This window comes from Marmota marmota, unplaced genomic scaffold (assembly GCF_001458135.2).
Source record: "Marmota marmota marmota unplaced genomic scaffold, marMar, whole genome shotgun sequence".
Classification (NCBI taxonomy): Eukaryota; Metazoa; Chordata; class Mammalia; order Rodentia; family Sciuridae; genus Marmota; species Marmota marmota.
The window spans coordinates 4619239-4641814 of NW_025999880.1; the positions used below are offsets into that span (position 1 = coordinate 4619239).

A 22576-nucleotide genomic window follows, 5' to 3' on the forward strand; every position below is an offset into this window, starting at 1 on the left:
ACATTCCCAGCTCTTTTTATTTTTATTTTTTTATTTTGAGATGGTCTTGCTGAGTTGCGTAGGGCCTTGCTAAATTGCTGAGACTGGCTTTGAACCTTCTATTTCCTGCCTCAACCTCCCAAATTGCCAGGATTACAGGTGTGTGCTATTATGCCCAGCCTTTGTCTTTTATTCTAAGCTAGAAATAAATCCAGAGGAACCTAGCAATAAGCGACATTTACTGTCATTAGTTAATAGATTTACAGGTTAAAAATGATAACTGTATTTCCACCTGGTAATCTGCTTACAATCAGGACATGGGATATTATGTCACAGTTGTGAGTTAAAAACACCTGAAATGACCATTGCTGGACACAGTGGCACATACCTGTAATTCCAGCAGTTCGGGAGACTGAGGCAGGAGGATTGCAAGTTTGAGCCCAGCCTCAGCAATGTAGCGAGGCCCTAAAGCGACTTAGGGAGATCTTATCTGAAAATTTTAAAAGAGTCAGGGATGTAGCTCAGTAATAAAGTGCCCCTGGGCTCAATCCCCAGTACTGATAGATATAGATAGATAGGTAGATAGATAGATAGATAGATAGATAGATAGATAAGGCTTGATTTTGTGTGTGTGTGTGTGTGTGTGTGTGTATCTTTTTTTCTTTTTTTTTTCACAGTGCTGGGGGTTGAACCCAGGACCTCATATTGCTAGGCAAGCACTGTACACTGAGCCACATCCTTAGTCCCAAGTATCACTCTTGAATGGTTGGGCAAAAGGTTGGATAATCCAGGGCTGCATTTTTTGGGCCAGGCTAAACTAACAGTGTCTGCTCTCTACAACAAAGCTAACATATGGGATGTGGACACCCTTGGCAGAATACTTGTGTGTCTCTTCTTTCACACTATCTTTTATCCCTTTAATGTTATCTGAATATCACTACATGACCATGACCTTGATTGTGAATATAATCATTAGGTATCAGGCACCTGTCCCCCAGAAAAAATGAGCAGCCAGAGCATAGTGAATCCTTTCAAGCAAGTTCTGATGCATCTGTGGCAGTTGAGAAATCCTACAGTGTAAGTAATATGGTCTGGAGAACCAAGTTGAGCCCAAGGACCTAATATAGAAGAGCAAAGTTGTCATTACATATTATGACACCAAAATAATATCTATAGAAGTTAGAGATAGAGGGGCTGGGGATATAACTCAATTGGTAGAATGCTTGCCTCGCATGCACAAGGCCCTGAGTTCAATCCCCAGTACCACAAAAAAAAAATTAGACTATACAGGGCCATGACTGTTTATAGAATATAGAGAGCAATTGATAATGACACAAATAAAAATACAGTAGTGATAAAATGTAAAGTCTTTTGAAGAATCCGGTACAGCATTGTATTTAATCATATTGTACAGAGCACTCAGGATAATTTGTTCTTTCTCTCATGTGAGGACTGGAAGGGCATGCTACATTGAGCTGAACAAGCAGGTCAAGGAAGGAGCCTCCCTTTAGTATGGGAGAGACTAGGCTTATCTGAGAAATTTCAATGTGACAACTATTAAGTGTACTAGGAGGGAAAGGGTGCAGCAAAAGCAGTGTCCAAGGAAATAAGTCACAAAATGTCTGCAAAGAGATGTCTGAAGGTAGGGAAAAGAAAGTTGACTGATGCTGTGGTAGTCAGGGCTTCAATGTAGCAAAATAAGCAGAAAAAGGAAGGGTAGAATGGATGTGCTCTGTACTTTTTAATATTTAGATTTTATTTTTTATTATTGAGATTGCATTGTTGTTCCAAAAGTCATGCTCATTCTCTTGCCTCTAAACTGTAATACCTGAAGGACTTCCAAGTACTAAGGAGCCTCAGTCTCCTCATGTGTACCATGATGCCAACATGCAGACCATTTCTGTGCCTTTGAGGGATCAGGGTGTTTAAATTCGATCTCCAGCTTGAGTTGTCAAAGAGTTTTGAGCAGTGTTTCCCTAATCTTTCACCCATTCTGCATATTAGATGCTGAGACTCAGGAATATTGTTCTTCCATACTTACTCCCAGCAGTTCATAACCACCTTAACCCACCACAAAGGCAGGCAGAGTACTCAAGTTAAGTGCATGAGCTGACTGCTGGGTAGTTTTAGATGACATTTTTTTAACACTGTGTTTTGCTGTAAAGACATTTGCTTATAATAAATAGCGACTTAAAAGTGATTTCCTGTATTATTAATAGGACCAATCTGTGCAATCAACTTGTTCACCAGAATCTTCTGAGGACATAACAGATGAATTTTTAACTCCAGAATATGAGTATTTTTACTCCTCTACTGTTCAAGAAAACTTAGCTCTAGAGGTAAAAATCACATTCAGTATGTTTTCAAGTTTTTCTTTTGCTTTGTTCCTTTTAAATCATTTTTATTGGGTTGGGGTTGTAGCTCAGTGGTAGAGTGCTTGCCTAGCACGTGTAGGCCCTGGGTTCGATTCTCAGCACTGCATATAAATAAATAAGGACTATTGACAACTAAAAAATCTTTTTTAAAAAAATAGATCATTTTAATTAAGAAAACTAGTTTACACATAGACGTATCCAATGCCCACTTACTAGTGTTTGCATACATGATTTTAAAATTTTGAAAAATAAGAGTTTTTAAAATGAAAGGTCATATGCAATTTCTCCCCCAAATTAAGGTATCTGCATCTGTACAGCACTTTGTACTTTTTTCTAAATACTTTCTTTCATTCATGGTGTCTGATTCATGTGTTTTTTCTGTGGGGAAAAGAACAAAGTTGTCATTCTTCTCTACGAAGAACTGGTGGCTTGCAGATGTAAGTAATTAAATCCAGTTTGCCAAGCTTTAGTGGCAGGAGAACCAGGACAGAAGGAAGCATTCAGCAAAAAACATGAGACTGTTCAGTACTCAGGTTTTCTTGGGAGTCTACTAGCTTTTGCATGAACCTGCTTGTACAGAGTATTTTCACATGTAAAATGAAATTAATTGGATTCTTTTATTACTTATATGATTTCTTCCCCATCTCTCCCCAATCTCTGCTACTGTTTTGGAAAATCTTTTTATCAATATGAAAGGTGGGGTGGAGGAAAGGAAAGTCACAGCATTTGACTGACAAGAAGAATTCAGAATGCATCAAAAGTATAATTATTACATGGGCTGGGGTTGTAGCTCAGTGGTAGAGTGCTTGCTTAGCATGTGTGAGGCACTGGGTTCGATTCTTAGCATAACAAATAAATAAACTAAAGGTCCATTGACAACAATAACAACAACATTTTAGAAAGTATGATTATTACTTGTTTCCACTTCTGAAAACCCGGAACAGTTTTCCCTTATTAACAATCCTTTAAGTATTCTTTATTTAACTGTGCATAGACTGAAATATTAATAAATCTTTAGTAAAAATATTTTTAAAACATACACACTCATGTAGGATACACATAGCACACATACATGTCCTCTCTTCTAATTTGTTGGGAGATTGGAATGAGCAGGAGAGAGGGATATAAATAAAGTCACAAAATTCCTCTTCACGATAGGAGATGGAGGGATGGCTTGTTGCTGAGAGAAATACCATAAATAAATAATATCTGTGAAGCAGGTTTGTTCTTTTCCTATAAAAGATGTAGGGACTTTAGGATCAAGAGGGCTATGGTAAAGCACTTGCCTACCATGTGTAAGGGCTTGAGTGCCACAAAAGAAAAAGAAAAAGAAATCAAAGTCAGAAAGAACAGTATGCTCTGCCCAATGGAACTCTTACCCAGCTTCAATAATTTTCAATAATTTTTCAGTTCCTTCTGAAATTTTTTATATTTATGCCTCAATTGAATCTTCTTTCTTTACTCTTCTTTTATTCTTTGTAGACCTCAAGTCCCATAGAAAAGGACTTTGAAGAAATACAAGGTGCCTTTGCCCAACCTCCAGTCTGTGGTAAGCCCTAGGGCAGATTCATTTGATAGCCATTCGCCTTTGCTTTCTTTTGGATCATGGATATGTAGAGCTGGAAGTGACCTTAGAGATAACTTCATCAAGACCATTTTGCAGATGAATAAAACAAGGCACAGTGATCTCCCCTTATTAGATTGACTCCTCTGCTCCTCACCAGCCTAATGATATACATATATACATATATATATATATATATATATATATATATATATATATATATATATATATATATATAAAATCAATACTATTTGTACAATACTAGGGATTGAGCCCAGGGCCTTCCACATGGTAGGCAAGCACTGCACCACAGAGGCACATCCCCAGCTCCACATGATAGGTTCTAAACTATTGTTCTGCCATCAATTTTTTTCTGTGTAACCTTGAACAAGCCACTTCATCCCAGGGCCCCACTCTCCCCTAGTATAAAGGAGAGGGGGTCAGACTTTTAAAAAATCTCTTCGGTTCTAGTTGTGCTTATTAGGAAATATTTTTTAAAAGTTTATGCTATCTACGTGTTTATCATTTTAAGAGAGTCACAGGAAGCTGGACACAGTGGTACATGCCTATAGTCCCAGCAACTTGACGACTGAGGTAGGAGAATTGCAAGTTTGCAATTTAGCAAGACTCTGTCTCAAAAAATAAAAAGGACTAGGCATGCAGCTCAGAGGTAAAGCTCCCCTGGATTCCATCCCAAGTACAAAAGGTGGGGGGGAATGTTGAAGGAAGAAGAACCCCAATGTTTCTCTACTGGTGAGTGTTTTAGAGCTTCTTGGTATCTATCTGCTAAAAGTGGGATTATTCTGGTATGCATTCCTAGTGCCTACCAGATCACCTGCCCCTAAGGAGTAGGATAGGTATGGGGAGTTTGAAGCATTTGGAATCAGGGCAGGCTGCTCTGTATGCCCCCATCTTCATAAACTAGAATAGTTAATACTGGTAAGGAAAATGGATACTACTTCTATTTGCCTAGATATCTGGAAAGTATTTTCCTGAGAATTTGGGAGGAATAACTTCAGACACTTGATGCTAAGGAAAACAAGACAGTCAAACTAGCTCCTCATATTCAAGACCCCACTCTCTGCCCCCTCACTTTAGAGGATATTTGATGGCTAAGAGGCACAGTTAACTCTCTGGGAATGCCCAACTAATATTTTGTGTTTGGTAGCTTTAGTGAACAAACCATTCTTGGTTTCAACGCCCCCTGGTGTCCATTGACTGGAACTGGGTCAGTTAGCATTCTTGAAAAGACAAACAACATTTGTCTCTAGAAATAACTGTGTGGTTATAACTGAAAGGCCAGTAAATAGCTTAATTGTATTCTGAGTGTCAGAATATAGTTCTCCCCTCTGATCAAGGAAAATAAACTTTCAGAGCAAAAAACCTTCTATACAACATTCAATTCAAACCCAAATAGGGAAGTACTTTTCTATGCAGATTATTTTTCATTCTAGACTAGATCAAGGAAAATTCTAGAAAATGAAGATAATAATCTGTATTAGTAAAAATACATTTCTTTATTCTTTAAGGTAAGGAAATATTCCAAATGAGAAAAATCCTTGGAAGGAATGCTGAGATTTTGACCAGGCCTCAGTTCCAAACTATACAAAGGTATGGACTATTGTATCTTATACAAACATATGGGCATTGTGTCTTATTCAGTTCCATACTCAGAAGCAATGTTAATGTTGAGAAAGCCACATACTTATGCATTCATTACCTGTTTTCAAATGTGTTTTCCCCTATCTTACAAATATTAATTTTGAACACCTTAACTTTTTTAGGACTTGTTAAACAGAATTTAAGGGGTAGAAATCATTATCTGTATGCAGATCCTGACTCTGACATTCTATTCATGTGACCTTGGTAACATGTCCCTTCCCTCTTCTGTATCCTCATCTGTAAATAGGGATAAGAATGTTGACAGCTGGGGTTGTAGTTCAGTGATAGAGTGCTTGCCTAGCACGTATGAGGTACTGGGTTTGATCCTCAGCACCATATAAAAATAACTAAATGAAGGTATTGTGTCCATCTACAAAAAAATAAAATAATAAAATAAAGAATGTTGAAATTGGAATTAAAAGTAATTCTGTAACTTCTGAGCATCTGTCCTAGAGAAATGAAGACTTAGTGTTTACAATAAAACAATGTACCCAGGGCTGGGGTTGTGGCTCAGCAGGAGAGCACTGGCCTAGCATGTGCAAGGCCCTGGGTTCGATCCTTGGCACACATAAAAGTAAATAAATAAAATAAAGGTATTATGTCCAATTACAACTTAAAAATAAATATATAAAAAATGTACACAAATATTTATTGGAAAATGCATTTGTAAAAACTCCAAATCAGAAACCCACATGTCATCATCATATGTATGATGAACCAGACTGTGGAACATCTATACCAAAGGGTACTACTCAGCATTAAAGAGGAATGAGCTATGGATACATGCAACACATGTATAAATCTCTCTCTCTCTTTTTTTTTTTTTTTAGAGAGAGAGTTTTAATATTTATTTTTTAGTTTTCAGAGGACACAACATCTTTGTTTGTATGTGGTGCTGAGGATCAAACCTGGGCCGCACACATGCCAGGCGAGCGCGCTACCGCTTGAGCCACATCCCCAGCCCACACATGTATAAATCTGTAGAGAATTATGCTTACAGGAAGAAGATATCCCCAAAAGTTATTTATTGTTTGATTCCATTTACATAAAATTCTTGAAAATGTTAGAATTATTAAAAATAGTAGGGCGTGGTAGGTATGCCTGTAATCCCAGCAGCTCAGGAGGCTGAAGCAGGAGGATTGTGAGTTCAAAGCCAGCTAAGCAACTCTGTAGGACCCTGTCTCTAAATAAAATACAAAATAGGACCGTGGATGTGGCTCAGTGGTTGAATGCTTCTGAGTTCAATCTGTGTACCACCCCCCTCCCCACCGCCTCCGCCAAAAAAAAAACAAAGATGTGGTGAGGGTGGGACAAAATTCAGAAAGTTTAAATATTTCTAAGTTCACATTTCTAATCATTAGGATTGAGCAGATTATACTATATAAGACCCCTAAATTTTAGTGGTTTAAAACAACTGAAGTTTCTTTCTTTTGGGGGGAAGGGTACTAGATATTGAACCCAGTGGCACTTAATCACTAAGCCACATCCCCAGGCCCCCTTTTTTTAAAAATATTTTTTTTAGTCATTGATGGACTTTTATTTATTTGTATGTGGTGCTGAGAATTGAACCCAGGGCCTCACATGTGCCGGGGAAGCATTCTCAAACTGAGCCACAGCCCCCCATCCCTTTTTATTTTCTGTTTTGAGACAGGGTCTTATCTAGTGGCTTAGGGCCTCGATAAATTGTTGAGACTATCTTTGAATTTTATCTTCCTGCCTCAGCCTCCTAGCTGGCATTAAAGGTGTACACTACCAAGCCTGAAAAAAGTTTATTTCTTGTTCATGCTTCATATTCATGGCTCATAGGTTGTCCAGGGATGTTCTGAACTATATAACCTTTTATTAGGGATGTGGACTCGGGGAGGCGCCATCTTTGTGCATCCTTGATCACCAAGACAGGAAAAATGGAACCTGGTGAATTGTGCACAGACTTTTCAAGTCTCTGTCCAGAAGTAACTCATTACTTTCACTCATATTTCATTGGTTAAAACAAGTCTTATAATCATTTATGTAAATTAAGAGCCCCAAAATGTGCTGTTTCACTGTGTGCCTAGGAGGAGATACATTTTGGTGAACAGAATTAATAAAGTTAAAAGTCAACCTAAAATCCACATTCTTTCCTTTATACCATTGGTCTTACAGGATTGTTGCAAAAATTAAAAATGTTAAAACATGGAAGAATTTAGCATGGGATCTGCTTATAGTTAGTGTTCAGTGAGTATAGAAATTGAATCTTAAATATTAGTTGAAATAGAAATGGGCCAAGTTCATCTTCAATATTTTCTTGCCATTTTTTGGCACAAGCCTCTCTTGACCTTTCTTGGTATTCTATAGCAGGAAGCTGTCTCATAGTTGCTAAATCTTCTTAGTTGTGCCCCTTGCTCCAACATTTACCTCCCTACAAAGTTCCTGTGCTCCATTGATTTTCTTAGGAATTTCCTCATTGTCATATTGAGTTATTGGTTGATTTCAGGACTGGGCTGACCCTTATAGAGTAGTCAATCTCTGAAGAAGAACTGAGGCCCAGACATATCAGAGAACTTGTAGCTAGTTAGAAGTAGAGCCAGAACCCACACTTTTCACTTCTAGCTTTGTGCCCTTTCTACTGTTTCTTACTGGGTCAATAAACTGGTCTCTTGTATTAACTTAGTGCATTTGGTTGACATTGATTTTCTTTCTTTATCCCTCACAGTACTGAAGGTAAACAAGAAGAGACATTAAAGGAATCACCAAAGGAACTGAAAGAGAAAGACATGTATGGCCACCAAAGAGTAGCCTAAGAATGCTTGTGTAAAGTATTGGTTTTATGGAAATAATATTTCCTTGTTGTAAGAATCTGCATGTTGGGCTGAGGTTGTAGCTCAGTGGTGGAGCACTTGCCTAGCATGTGTGAGGCACTGGGTTCAATTCTCAGCACCACATATAAATAAATAAAATAAAGATCCATAGACAACTAAAAAAAAAAAAAGAATATACATCTTTGAGTTTTTATGTGTGGATTTAATGTATGTTCCTTCATTTACCAGGAAACTGTTACTAAACTGATGATGTGGTTTATAATTAATAGCATCTTATAATCAAGGAAATATAGTGATGGTGATGATGGTAATAAAAGTTTATGTTTGTGATAGATTAAATCTGCCTTCCACATAAATATCCTTTTATCTATTTTTAGCTGCCAAGATGTCTTTAAAGTTAGTATTTCTTTTTTAAGGTTTCTCTAATATTCTCTCTCCTCCTTTTCCTCATCTGGCTTCCTTTCCCTCTTCTCCTTCCTACTTCCCCTCACACATCTCCCTCTTTGCCTTTCCCTTCTCCCTTTCCTTCTCCTTTTCCCCCCTCTCTTTCTTCCCGCCTCCTTCTCCTTATCCTCATCCTTATCTTCTTCCTCTTTCTTTTTTTTTCTTCTCTTTTTCCTCCTCCTCTTCTCCCTGCATCTCCTCCTCCTTTTCTTTTTTCTTGTTTGACCCAGAGTCTTGTTTTGCTGCCCAGGCTGGTCTTGAACTCCTGGACTCTCAAGTACCTGAGACAGTAGGCACATGCCACTGTACCTGACTCTGACATTCTGTTTAAGACATTCTTTAATTCTGATCTATTGACAAAGATTTTTGTCAAGAATATACTTTAAAAATTCTTGTTGCTGGGTGTGGTGGTGCATGCCTGTAATCCCAGCAGCTTGGGAGGCTAAAACAGGAGGATCACAAGTTCAAAGTAAAATACAAAATAGGGCTAGGGAAGTGGCTCAGTGGTTGAGTGCCCCTGAGTTCAATCCCTGGTACCCACCCCCCCCCCAAAAAAAATTCTTGTCAAGAATATATTACTTGATTTTTCTAAACATCTTCTCAGAATTACTGTGTGTTCTCTTAATTCTTTAGATCATTGACAGATATTCAAGACCTGTCTAGTATCTCCTATGAACAAGATAGCTCTTTTAAGAAAGCCTCATGCAAGACACCCAAAATAAACCATGCACCTACTAGTGTCAGCACTCCACTTAGCCCAGGTAATCATGAACAGGGAGAAGTGTTTTGGGAAACGAACTCACAACCTCTGCCCATTAGCTCTGGGAAGTCAGGCCGGAGATCAGACCTGATGGCTGTTTTCTCCCAGACCAAAAGTATTTACTTAGGGCCAAAGCTGGAGGGAATAATCCCATGGGAGGCAAGGTAGTGGTGGTTGTAGTGGTGGTGGTGATGATTAAGTAGCTGTGACAGTAGTAGGGACATGCAAATGTAGGGTCTCATTCTGTACTCTGAGCACTACTGAATTTAGTGTAGAAATTTGATTGTCTATAGAGTTTTCAATTTAAAACAAACAGTGCTTAAATATCTATAGTTCTTGAGTCCTACAACCATATACAGCCAGCATCAAATATATTTTCTTTAGTGTCCATATTTCCAGTATATTTGTGGTCTAATTTCCCTTTATTTTATTTTGATAGCCAGGTTTAAATATTCTCATTTTTTATAACTTGAGGAGCTAGGTCTCAGATTAGTGATTATTTCAGTTGTTAGCAACTTTGGGAAATCTGCATAGTTAAAGAATTTTGAGTGTTTCATTTGTAATGTAAAGAATTCAGACACTAACCACCTTTTTATCTCCAATAGGGTCAATTTCTTCATCTGACAGTCAGTATAAAGACTGCCTAGAAAGTATCACACTTCAGGATCAAACAAGGTCTACCTCTTGCTGGAATAGCCAAGAATCTATTCGAATTTTTTCTGATAAATTTATAACCATTCGAGAAAAAGCAAAGAGCCTGGATTCTCTCCTTACTTCCTCTGACTCTCCTGCTCCAAAACTGATCAATCTGGTAAGTTTACCAATTCTGCTTTATACTCTCACAGGATCATGCACTCACAGGATCAGCCCAAGGGGCTCAGAGATATGAAGGGCCAAGATTTTTCCAAATTAATTACACAGCAAGAAATAAGCTGGTTCTTCTCCAGGCTTCCCTGGGGCTCTTTGCCTAAATCTGTATTGTAGGAGGCTTATTTACTTTCTCTTTGATGCATCCATTGGTTACTTCCCTGAGAGTATTGATTGCTTTTCCTCTTCTCTGAACTCCTGAACTGATAATCTGCAGGAAAAACACTTAATTGTATCCTATCCTTTTTTGACCTCTTTTTTCCTCCTCTCTATCTCCCTAGTGTTTTTTTTTTTAATATATATTATTTAGTTGTAAATGGATACAATATCCTTATTTTGTTTATTTGTTTTTATGTGGTGCTGAGGATCAAACCCAGTGCCTCACATGTATGAGGCAAGTGCTCTACCAGTGAGCCACAATCCCAGCCCCATGTCTCTCTCATATTTTACGTGTATATTTTTTTTGAGAAACCTACAGATTTCTTACTTCATACTGCTTACTAATAGTATCGTCTATGGACAGATTGATTATTTGCTTTGGCCCTCAATGAAAAAATTAATTGTCATCTTCTTTGGGCATTAGGCTCACAAAACATTTACTCAGATCTAAAGAAATGAACCAAGTACAGTGGTGCACATCTATAATCCCAGATATTTGGGAGGCTCAGGCAAGAGAATTGCAAGTTTGAGGCCAGCCTGAGTGAGTTGGTGAGACTCTGTCTCAAAAATAAAAAGGAATAGGCATATAGCTCAATAGTACAGCACTTGCCTATCATGCATAAGGCCTGTGTTCAATCCTTAGTACAGCTAAATAAATAAATAAAGGAGTTGGGAAACGGTAAGGAATTTACCCTTTTATTCAACAGACTGTTGACTAAATAGATTCTGAGTGCCAGGCATCATGTCAGACCCTCTTCCAGTCATCTAAGACATATACTTTTCTTCAGAGTTGCTCATTGTCTAGAGAGAAAGAGAGGCCTAATGTAACACAGAGGTAAGTACTGAGGCAGAAAGGGATGAGAAGGCTTCCAGAGGAGGTCTGTTGAATGAGTTTAACTTACTAGATAAAAAAGTGAATGGGCTGGGGTTGTGGCTCAGCAGCAGAGCACTCGCCTAGTGCATGTAAGGCCCTGGGTTCGATCCTCAGCACCACATAAAAATAAAATAAAGATGTTGTGTCCACCGAAAACTAAAAAAAAAAGAATATTAAAAAACTCTCTCTCAAAAAAAAAAGCTAAGTACCAAAAAACCACACAAATAACCCAGTCAATAAATGGGCCAAGGACACTTCTCAAAGAGGATATACAATCAATCAACAAATATATGAAAAAATGTTTATCATCTCTAGCAATTAGAGAAATGCAAATCAAAACTACTCTAAGATATCATCTCACTCCAGTCAGAATGGCAACTATTATAAAGATAAACAATAATAAGTATTGGCGAGGATGTGGGGGAAAAGGCACACTCATACATTGCTGGTGGGACTGCAAATTGGTGCAACCAATATGGAAAGCAGTATGGAGATTCCTTGGAAAACTGGGAATGGAACCACCATGTGACCCAGCCTCAGCTATTCCTATCCTCAGTCTATACCCAAAGGAGTTAAAAACAGCATACTATAGGGATACGGCCACATCAATGTTTATAGCAGCACAATTCACAATAGCTAAACTGTGGAACCAACCTAGATGCCCTTCAGTAGATGAATGGATTTAAAAAATGTGGCATATATACACAATGGAATATTACTCAGCAATAAAAGAGAATAAAATCATGGCATTTGCAGGTAAATGGATGGAGTTGGAGAAGATAATGCTAAGTGAAGTTAGCCAATCCCAAAAAAAACAAATGCCAAATGTTTTCTCTAAGGAGCCTGACTCCTAGAGGGTTAGGGAGGGGGAGCATGGGAGGAATAGAGGAACTCTAGATAGGGCAGAGGTGTGGGAGTGGAAGGGAGGGGGCAAGGGGTTAGCAATGATGGTGGAATGTGATGGATATCATTATCCAAAGTACATGTATGAAGACATGAATTGGTGGGAACATACTTTATTATACAAACAGAGATATGAAAAATTATGCTCTATATGTGTAATAAGAATTGCAATGCATTCTGCTGTCGTGTATATAAAAAATAAAATCAATTTTTAAAAAAAGTGGAAATAAGGGTTGGGGTTGTAGCTTAGTGGTAGAGCACTTGCCTAGCATGTGTGAGGCACTGGGTTTGATCCCCAGCACCACATAAAAATAAATAAATGAAATAAAGGTTGATCAACAACTAAAAAATATTTCTTTAAAAAGTGGAAATGATTGAACTGCATGTACTTTTTTACTCAACACATGTGTCAGTTGCTATTTTTACATCTCACTTGTAGAAAAGATTGTCTGCATGTGCTGTAGTTGGTTCCTCTAATATGGCTACCACATCTGACACATCAACCCAAGCCACCCAGAGAAGGAGCCTGCCTAAAGGTACCTGTGTGTCATATCAAAGTAGAAGTTCATAATAGTTAGCCAATTTAAGGAGACTTAAGTCGAAGCTATATTTGGTTCAAACAAAAATGCTATTTCCTCCGATTGTGAAACAGATTTGTTATAGAAAACTTGGAGAATAAAGCAAAGCTTAAAAAATAAAATAATTATATAACTGTAATTTTTTAATTTCATGTATAATTTTAGTATATATCTTTCTCACAGATTTAGAAATATATTAAAAAATAGCATAGTTGCATATCAGTTCTAGACTGCTTTTTTTCCTTGATGATATGTACTTAACCTCCTTCTCTGTGAGTACCACATCCACAAATTTAACCAACAGCAAGTCAAAAATATTTGAAGAAAATTGTTCTGAACATGTATATGCTCTTTTTCTGTTCTTATTCCCTTAACAATACAGTAAAATGACTATTTACATAGCATTTATAATGTATTATTATTGTAAGTAATCTAGAGATGATTTAAAGTATATGGGAGGATATACAAAGATTATATGCAAATACTGTACCATTTTATGTAAGAGACTTAAGTGTCCATGAATTTTGATACCCACAGGTAGAAGAGATCCTAGAATCAGTCCCTTATAGATACTGAGGAATAACTGCATTTTGAGTATTTTCCCTTGTCATTAAAAACTATTTATTTTACACAATGGAGTATTACTCTGCATTAAAAAATGACAAAATCATAGAATTTACAGGGAAATGGATGGCATTAGAGCAGATTATGCTAAGTGAAGCTAGCCAATCCCTAAAAAACAAATGCCAAATGTCTTCTTTTTTTTTTTTTTTTTCAATTTTTTATTGTGGGTTGTCAAAAACGTTACAAATTTCTTGGCATTATACAGGGATGAGAGGTGGGAGGGAAAGGGAGAGAGAAGGGAAATTGCATGGTAATGGAAGGAGACCCTCAGGGTTATACAGTGGAGGAGGTAGAGAGAGAGGAGGGGAGGGGAGGGGAGAGGTGGGGAGGGGGGAGGGTGGAGGATGGGAAAGGCAGTGGAGCACAACAGACACTAGGATGGCAATTTGTAAATCAATGGATGTGTAACTGATGTGATTCTGCAATCTGTGTATGGGGTGAAGGTGGGAGTTCATAACCCACTTGAATCAAAGTGTCAAATATGATATGCCAAGAAATTTGTAATGTTTTGAACAACCCACAATAAAAAATTAAAAAAAAAACTATTTATTTATATATATATATTTTATATATATATATATATATAAAATAACTACATAATAATCCATTCTATTTAAAGTCCATTCTATTTAATAGTCAATGTTATTTAACTCTTTCCTAATGTCAAAGATTTATGTTGCTTTCCAACTTTTTGCTCTGTATACATAAATCTTTAACTATACTTCTGATCCTTTTCTCAGGACAGATTCTTAGAAGACAGCTTTTTAATCAAAAGGGTCTGATACTGTTAAGGATTTTTTTTTTTGGTGGGTGGTGGGGTATTGGAAGTTGAACCCATGCCTCACATATGCTAGACAAGTGCTCTACAACTGAGTTACATCCTCAGCCCAAAGGATCTGATGTTTTTACAACTCTTGCTTTCATTACATTAATTTTAATATCTTAAGTCTTTGGAACAACTCTTGAAATTTTCCCTCCGGGAATGGATTTTGTCTTATATTGAGGGGTTGTTATTATAATTGAGCTCTTGGGGCAAGACCTGAAGTACAGTTGCTTTTATATCCCCTGGCCTGAAAATTTATAGACAAAGGCCTTCTACTTTGTGTTTTGTCCATTTTGGCTGGTCTATAACCTCTATATTCCTTAAGCAATTCTGATCCAGATTGGACCTCCCAGCCTCTTAGTAAGAACCTACTTCAAATATCCTTAGCAAAGGAAGGGGCACAGGCCAACCAATACTGAGGTAAGTGGGATAGAATAAGAGAGGTCTCTACTAAGAAAATTATTTAAGAGAAGGAGGTATCTATTAGGACAGAAGAGAAGGAGGTATCTATTAGGACTGTTATATAAAAGACTTTCTTTCACCCTTTATTTATTTCATCATTGGAATTCCTCAGTCAAATTCATGAGGGGGCTTAGAAAAGTCCACTTCAGATTCAGGAAGGTGTTAAGTCATTTCTCCCTTTATCTTTTTAAAGAACTAATGGAAGCCATTTCACAGCATCACATTGATGAGCTACCACCACCATCTCAGGAGCTACTTGACGAAATTGGTAAGAGACTGTTAGCCAGCTTTTCATCACTGTGACTAAAGTGTATGACACAAACAACTCGGAAGAGGAAAGGTTTATTTTGGCTCATGGTTTCATTTCATGATTGACCAATTACATTACTCTGGGCCTGAGGTGAGACAGAATATCATGGTGAAAAGGTGTGGTAGGGGAAAGCTGCTCAGCTTGTGGCAACCGGGAAGCAGAGAGAAAGACAGAAGAAGGGACTAGAGACAAGATAAAGTCCCCAAGGACATGCCCCCAGTGACCTACTAATAATAAGTCAGAACCCTCATGATCCAATCATTTTCCCAAACCTCTCCCTAAACAGTGCTGCACTGGGAATGAAACCTTTAACACAGAAGATTGTGGGGGACATTCCAGACCTAAACCATAACGGGAACATTTAATACAAAATACACTTGGTCTTGTCAGCTATTGTCACTGACCACAGCATGGTTTCCTTATCTCAGATGTGGGCACTAATAGAAAGGGCCTACAAAGTTCTGGTTGAATGATAAAATCAGAAAGGGACAGCTTTCCAATAAAAGGGACCACAACAACTTAGCCGGGATATTGGCCTGAATCTGTTACATTTTGTTTCTTAAAGGCAATGGTGATGATTGTGAGGGGAAATAAAAATATTAAAATGATTTATGATGATAAACTTCTTTTATTAAAGAAACTCTCATCTCCTTTTTTAAACCAAACCAGCCATTCCTTGGAGGCCTGAGTGGAGGCATTCAAAGTATTGAAATTGTGGGTAAATCCCTTTCCTAAGAGTCAGTGTCATAAAATTTAATGAGACTAGAATTTTCCATTTCAGGCAGAGACTGAGTAGTACCAACTCAATTTTATTTACATTTGGGTTGGTGTGAAGAAATGATGCAAGGTTATCGAAAAATTTGCAGGCAGGTAGTCTGCTTCCCCAGCAGCTTGATGGACCATCCCCTTGCCCTTAGGGGATGCCTCTCATCAGATTTGTGAGAGTTTAATTGTTTTTTTGATGGTCCTATTCTTGCCATGGAGCTTGTAGAGAACTTCCTGGACACTAGTTGGTTTTCAGAGTCTCTGAGGTTTTGAGTCTCATAAGAAGTGAGAGCTTATTGGTCTGACTCTAGGACCAGCTGCCTTCTAGTCTCCTTATAACCCTCAGACCCTGTTCTTTGACATGTTTAAGTGGATCCAGTCAGCTTCTAAAACCTTCCTTGCTTGGTTTCTTTTCCCGTAGTTACAGGCCCTTTCCTTTTTTATTTTATTTTTGCAGTACTGGGGATTAAACCCAGGGCCTTGCACATGCTGGGCAAGTGCTGCACCACTGAGCACACCCCCAACCCTATAGCCTTTTGTTGCCTCACTTAACCTTGCCTTCAGTGCCACAGGGTCATATAGGTCACAGGCTTTTATGGGTCAGGCTCTTAGGCCCATACCCCTACCTCTCTACTTTCTACCTCTGAGACTCTCTAGTTATTCTCGGCAAATTCTTCCTCTGTAGTTGCTCTTCTTAAAATAACAGAACTGTTGAGATTGGAGGTTATCCCACATGTGTACTGCTTAAGTAGATTTTTAGTATCATTTGTTCCTTAGCAATGGCATAATTTTCCAGAAATACAAAGTAGGCTTAAATAGGTACTTGCAAGTTTGACTGTAATCAATACTTGCCCGTGGATCCTGCTGTCCTTCTACTGTAGTTACCACATGTGAACCTTCTCTCACTTTCTCCAGTGTAGCAGCTGTGTTCCCAGGTTTCCTCCTGGGTTCTGGTCTCATGGTACATACCCCAGCACAGTCATTTCACTTATGGCAATTATCTGGGGCAGGTTTCTAGGTGATGTCACTTTGAATGGGTCAGTAATTTTCCAGAAATACAAAAAGCAGAGGATCCTTTTTTAATTTTGTCTCTCTGCCCCTCAAGGAATTGTCTCTTTTGTTAGTTGTTTGATCCCCAGAGTCTAGAACAGAGCCTGGTATATAAAAAGAACTCAATACATGTTTATAAAATAAAAGAATTGAGTTTTCTATGCAAGTAGTAAGAAGCCTTCCATAAACTCAGACTGCAAGCAGTCTTTTAAGATCACCCACACATGAAATCCCTGTCCTTTTTCTCTCTTAGTCCTTCCCCAATACCCAAAATTACTTGTCTGAAGGAGGCCAGACCTCTTTGTACTGGCCCTGTGTTCATCGCTTACAGGACTGCGTAAAGATATCCATATGAAGAAGTGACTCTTCTCAGCCTTACTACGTGATTCTAATGCTTCTGTCTAAAGCATTACAGTTTTAGAAAAACCCGTGGAACTTTTATCAGAGCCTGAGTCACCAATCCACACTCATTCTTCCTCAAGGAAATTAGATTTTGGGTTTGTGCACTCACCCTCCCCCACACTAGACCCATTAGGCCTTGAAGAAATGGGAGGTACCTACTCAACTGAAGAACTCCCTAATGATAAATCAAGGGGGAAAAGTTCACTGCCTTCTCCCTCTAGGAGGTCCTGGCTGCCTTATGCAAATAATCAAGTAGAGGGCTTTTGAGTAGTTTGTCCTGATAATGGGTTTACTCACCTGGCTATTGTATATGTATTGTTTCCCCTAAAGAGATTTCTGGGGAATGACCTGCTGTTACTCTTTTGGAGGACCCACATTCAAATCTCTAGATTCCTGACAAGAACCTACAGGGGAAATTTTAGAACCCTAAGATATAGGTAATCATTTAAGATCAACAAGGGACTAATCAGGATTAAAATGGATTTTTAATTTCAAACTATATAAAATGATCTTATAGGGCCCTTTGATGCCAAGCTCTGTGAGGTAGGACCTCTTTCCTACTCAGCAGGAAGGGAGCCAACTTGTACCTTCCCAGAACAAGACCAGCAAGCTCAGGGTGGTCTGCCTGTGCTCCCTGCAACTGACTTTTTGCTCTGCACTGGAGAGTACTTTGAGGAGACTGAGCACTTAATAAATGCAGAGCAGCCACTGATTTTAGCAGATGCTTGTCTTTAGTAAGTATTTCTTTAGGAAATGGAAATAATGGATATTCTCTGCCTCTTGTCTTTCCATAGGCCAGTAGAGATGAGGAAACATTTGAATTATTCTGATGTTGTAACAAAATTTCTTTTACAGAGTATAACATAACATAGAGATTAGGAGCATAAACCTTAGAGTTAGAACTGCCTGGATTCAAATCTCAATCCTCCCACTGATTATCTGTGTGATTTTAGGCAAGTTCTTTAACCTTTCTTAGGTTTTAGGCAAGTTTCTTAACCCTAATTTCCTCATTCACTAAACACAATTAACAATAATGCAGTCAGTTGCATAGGGTTGTTGTAAAGATTGTGAACATTAGCCTCACATGCACAAGGCCCTGGCTTCAATCCCCAGCCCCATACATACACACAAAAAAGACTGTGTGAACATTAATCCTGAGTACATAGGGTGCGGCAAAGTATTACCTATCCTCTGCATCATCATAATCATCTTTTTTTGTCTTACTTGAAAAATTTCCTTCAAATTTGGAATGTCCTAAAGTAGTAGTCCTCCAACTTTATCAGGCATCTTGAAGGTCTTGATAATACACAGATTGCTGGACCATACTGCCAGAGTTTTAGATTCAGTAGGTCTAGGATAAGGCCCAAGAATCTGCATTTCTATCAAGTTCCTGGGTTAAGTCAGAGCTGCTGGTCTGAGGACCACCCTTTGAGAACCACTGCCCTAGAGTCATTCAAAGGAGGAATAAGTTGTCTTTTGCTTTTGTACTGTGACAGAGCACCTGAAGCAGCAGCAGAATTCATCCACAGTGTTGCATGAGAACACAGTACATGATCTGGGCATCACTGCAAATGGTGAGCATATACTCTCAGATTTTTTCATCAGGTTCTAGGTGTAATGTTGTCCTTGGAAACAGAGTAGTACATACGGGGAAGTGTGACCCTGAGGTCAGTCACAACTCCACCTCAATTCTGACTCTACTAGTTTTTGCTTTTGCAGTGTTAGGGACTGAACCTAAAGGTTCTCGACTTCTGAGCCACATGCCCCTATTTATTTATTTAGTTTTATCTTTTAAGACAGTTTCTTGCTAAATTAGGGCCTTGCTAATTTGCTGAAGCTGGTCTCCAACTTGTGCTCTTCCTTCCTCTGCCTCCTGAGTAGTTGGAATTATGAATATGTGCTACTGTCCTAAGTCAGTTATATGACCAACTGTTTAATATCCGAGTCTCAGTTGTCTTTATCTGTAAAATGGGGATAATAATTCCTATATTATGATGTACATAATAGCTCCACAAACAGTGCATGGTACATCCATAAAATATTTAGCAAATGTTAGTCCTCTTCCCTTTATGGGACTGGTGGCCAAATGAAATGAGATAGCATATGTAAAATCCTTATCATACATTAGAGGGTTTCTTCCCCACCCACATTCCTTCCCTGGGGCTCCAACCTAGAAACATTTCTAAGAAGTAAATTTATTCAGTTTGTTCTCAGGGCTGCTTGCCTTATCTTTTGTGTGACCTTTCTTTCCTCTGCTTGTTCTATCCATCTCTGAACCTTGGCACAGGCTAGATTTCCTAAAGCTTCACCTGGCACCAAAGAGCTCCCAGATGCAGCTGTTGTGAATACAGGTGTCCTATAGACTGCCACCTGTCCTCCTGCTCTAATGGGAAGAGAGGAGCTGGTCCATTGCGTACTTAAGGAACCACACTGATAGGCCTTAATTTCTATACTCCGTTTTAAGGCAGGCTTTCTTAATGTTTTCATTCTAATAAAGCTAATTCTTTTCATTGTTTTTAGATCAAAAGCATTTAGAAGAACAAGAAACTGCCCATAATAAAAATGATAACATTTTGCTTTGGACAAGAGAAACTGAGGATCTAGAAGAGGACACAGAGAGGTAATAGAAAAAGCTAGACTTTTGAAAGGGTTTTAAAAATTGCATTGTTTATATTAAGTGTTTTCCACAATATTGACAAATAGGAGGAAAACAATCTTTCCCCATACTATCCTAATAACTCCCATTCCTAAAAGGTCTTCTGCTTTTTAAAAAATTTAACTGTGATAAAATACAAATAATATATGTTACATGTAAAATACATTAATAAAACTTACATGCAACATACATACACATTATATGTAAAATAAATATAACATAAAATTTGCCATCTTGGGGTAAATTTACCATCTTGGTTGTGACTCAGTGGTAGAGCACTTGCCTAGCATGTGTGAGGTGTAGGGTTAGATCTTCAATACCACATAAAAATAAATAAAAATAAAGGTATTGGGCTGGGGTTGTGGCTAAGCAGTAGAGTGCTCGCCTAACACGTGCGAGGTCTTGGGCTCGATCCTCAGCACCATATAAGAATAAATAAATAAAGGTATTGTGTCCAACTACAACTAAAAATATTTTTAAAAATATTTATCATCTTAATAATTTTTATGTGTATAGTTCAGTAATATTAAGTATACAGATTGGAACTGGGGTTGTGGCTCAGTGGTAAAGCACTTGCCTAGCACCTGTGAGGCACTGGGTTCAATTCTCAATTCCATATAAAAAAATAAATAAAATAAAGATATTATGTCCATATACAACTAAAGATATATTTTTTTAAAAAGCATGTATATGGTCCCAACTTATGATGGTTTAACCTATGTTTTTATGACTTTATGATCTTTTCCTGGGATAGCAATATATGGTATGATACTCTGAATTCCAGACAGTAGCAACAAGCCATAGTTCACAGTCATCCTCACAATCATGAGGGTAAATGACTAATACTCTACTGCCGCAGTCTGGCTGGGCACAATCAGGAGCCACTTGTCAAAAGAAACTAACTTTATTTTTAGAACCACACACGCCAAACAAAACAGCCTCTCAGGAAAAACCCTCAGAGCCCCAACTGCCACCACCGGCTTTTCACAAGCCTCTCTCTCCAATCCAAGCCTCTCTCTCCACCTCCCACAATCCTCCTGCTCTTGAGGCCGATTGGCTGGGTCACGTGGGCGGAGCCAAAAAAGTCCCCCAATGAGCAGCTCCGTGGTCTGAAAGGGCAGGGAAACAGCCCAATGAGCATCACCACAGAGGAGCCAATCAGCTAGATGTTGCTGGGGCTGCTGTGAGCCAATCATCAGCCGGCAGCTGGAAGTTTGCTGGGGCCCCTTCGGCTGTGGCTCTCAACACTCTACAGTGTACTGTCTTGCTCAGCTTGCTGTTTGGTTGGTTAGGTGTATTAAATAAGAAATGTATTTACAGCTTAACAGTATTTACAATATAAATCAAGGGCATCTGTACTCAAATTGTTATGCAACAATTCTCCACACATTTATCATTTTACAAAACTGAAACTCTTTCCGGCTTGTCAACTCCCATTTGCAAGATGGCAGCTATCCGCACACCAGGCAGATATAAGCGGGTGAGACAAAGGAATATATTAGTTGATTCTGCCCCATTTTATCTGGAAAGCAAAATTTCCCAAGAAACTCTTCCCAGCCCACATCCACTTTATCTAATAGATCAAACTGACACATGACCCCTATTGGGTACAAGGGAGACCAGAAATTGAATTAACATCCCAACTGCTATAAAAGGCAGCAGCAAATAAGAGTGTTTTGAATAACTTTTGGTTAATGAATCTAGTGTCTGTCATATTCTTCAAGGGATATGGTATTCTTTATAAGAAGGAAAAAGGAGAGACCTGGAAGAGGAAAGGTCTGGGAAGTAGAGGAGGAGACTGGAGCCCTAGGATCTAAGAAGAAAATAGAGAGAGGGTTAGAGACAGAGAAAAGAAAGAAGCAAGAAGGGGAAAAATTTTTTTTCAAGGGATGTTTTAGAAAATTTTGATCTGTGATATAACTGTTCCTTCTATCTCCCCAAAATGCTGTCATTAAAAATCTGTGCCATAATTGAAGGTAAAAGAATAATTGCTTAAGAAGACCAAGTTAGGTTTGGCTATTCAAACATAAAATTCTTTGTACATGGTCAAAAGTTAGCTAATGTTATTGTCTCATCCTTTTCCAAAAGAACTGGTGGCAGTACTTACCACAGACATGCTCCACAGATGCTCAGACATTTCAGTGCTATGAATGGTTTGTCAGTTCTAGGGACCAAGCTAGAGTGGAAGATATTTTTTTGATGGGGGATATTTTTCAGGCTTTCTTAAAACATCCTACTTTCATCTTCTAGCCTCAGAGGTAGTTCTTAGAAGAATAAGTAGAAAGCATATGCAATCTTGACTTAAGGTAGAAACTGACTTAATGACCTAGATTGAGACAAGAGTCAGCATTTGACATTGGGAAGCAGTGATATCATGGATGCCATGGCTTTTTGTCAAGGGACTATGGGACTATTTTGTATATATTTAAATTAGATCTATGTGACCTCTGTGAGTCTACATACAGTCTGACCAAACTTACATTTCCTCAACTGTATAGAGAAAGCACAGGTTTTAAAGTTT

The 22576-nt window shown here is 38.3% G+C and overlaps 1 protein-coding gene across 1 annotated transcript in view; it reads left to right on the forward strand.

Annotated features, from left to right (window-relative positions):
• Tex14 (testis expressed 14, intercellular bridge forming factor) overlaps positions 1–22576 on the forward strand; it is a 75774-nt gene that overhangs the window by 47556 nt on the left and 5642 nt on the right. The window contains exons 18-28 of the mRNA XM_048788235.1: positions 956–1056; positions 2199–2318; positions 3837–3903; positions 5448–5529; positions 8273–8335; positions 9456–9583; positions 10188–10393; positions 12825–12921; positions 15066–15140; positions 18896–18973; positions 19920–20019. Of these exons, the coding sequence (XP_048644192.1) occupies positions 956–1056; positions 2199–2318; positions 3837–3903; positions 5448–5529; positions 8273–8335; positions 9456–9583; positions 10188–10393; positions 12825–12921; positions 15066–15140; positions 18896–18973; positions 19920–20019 (1117 nt within the window). The remainder of the gene's footprint in view (positions 1–955; positions 1057–2198; positions 2319–3836; positions 3904–5447; positions 5530–8272; positions 8336–9455; positions 9584–10187; positions 10394–12824; positions 12922–15065; positions 15141–18895; positions 18974–19919; positions 20020–22576) is intronic.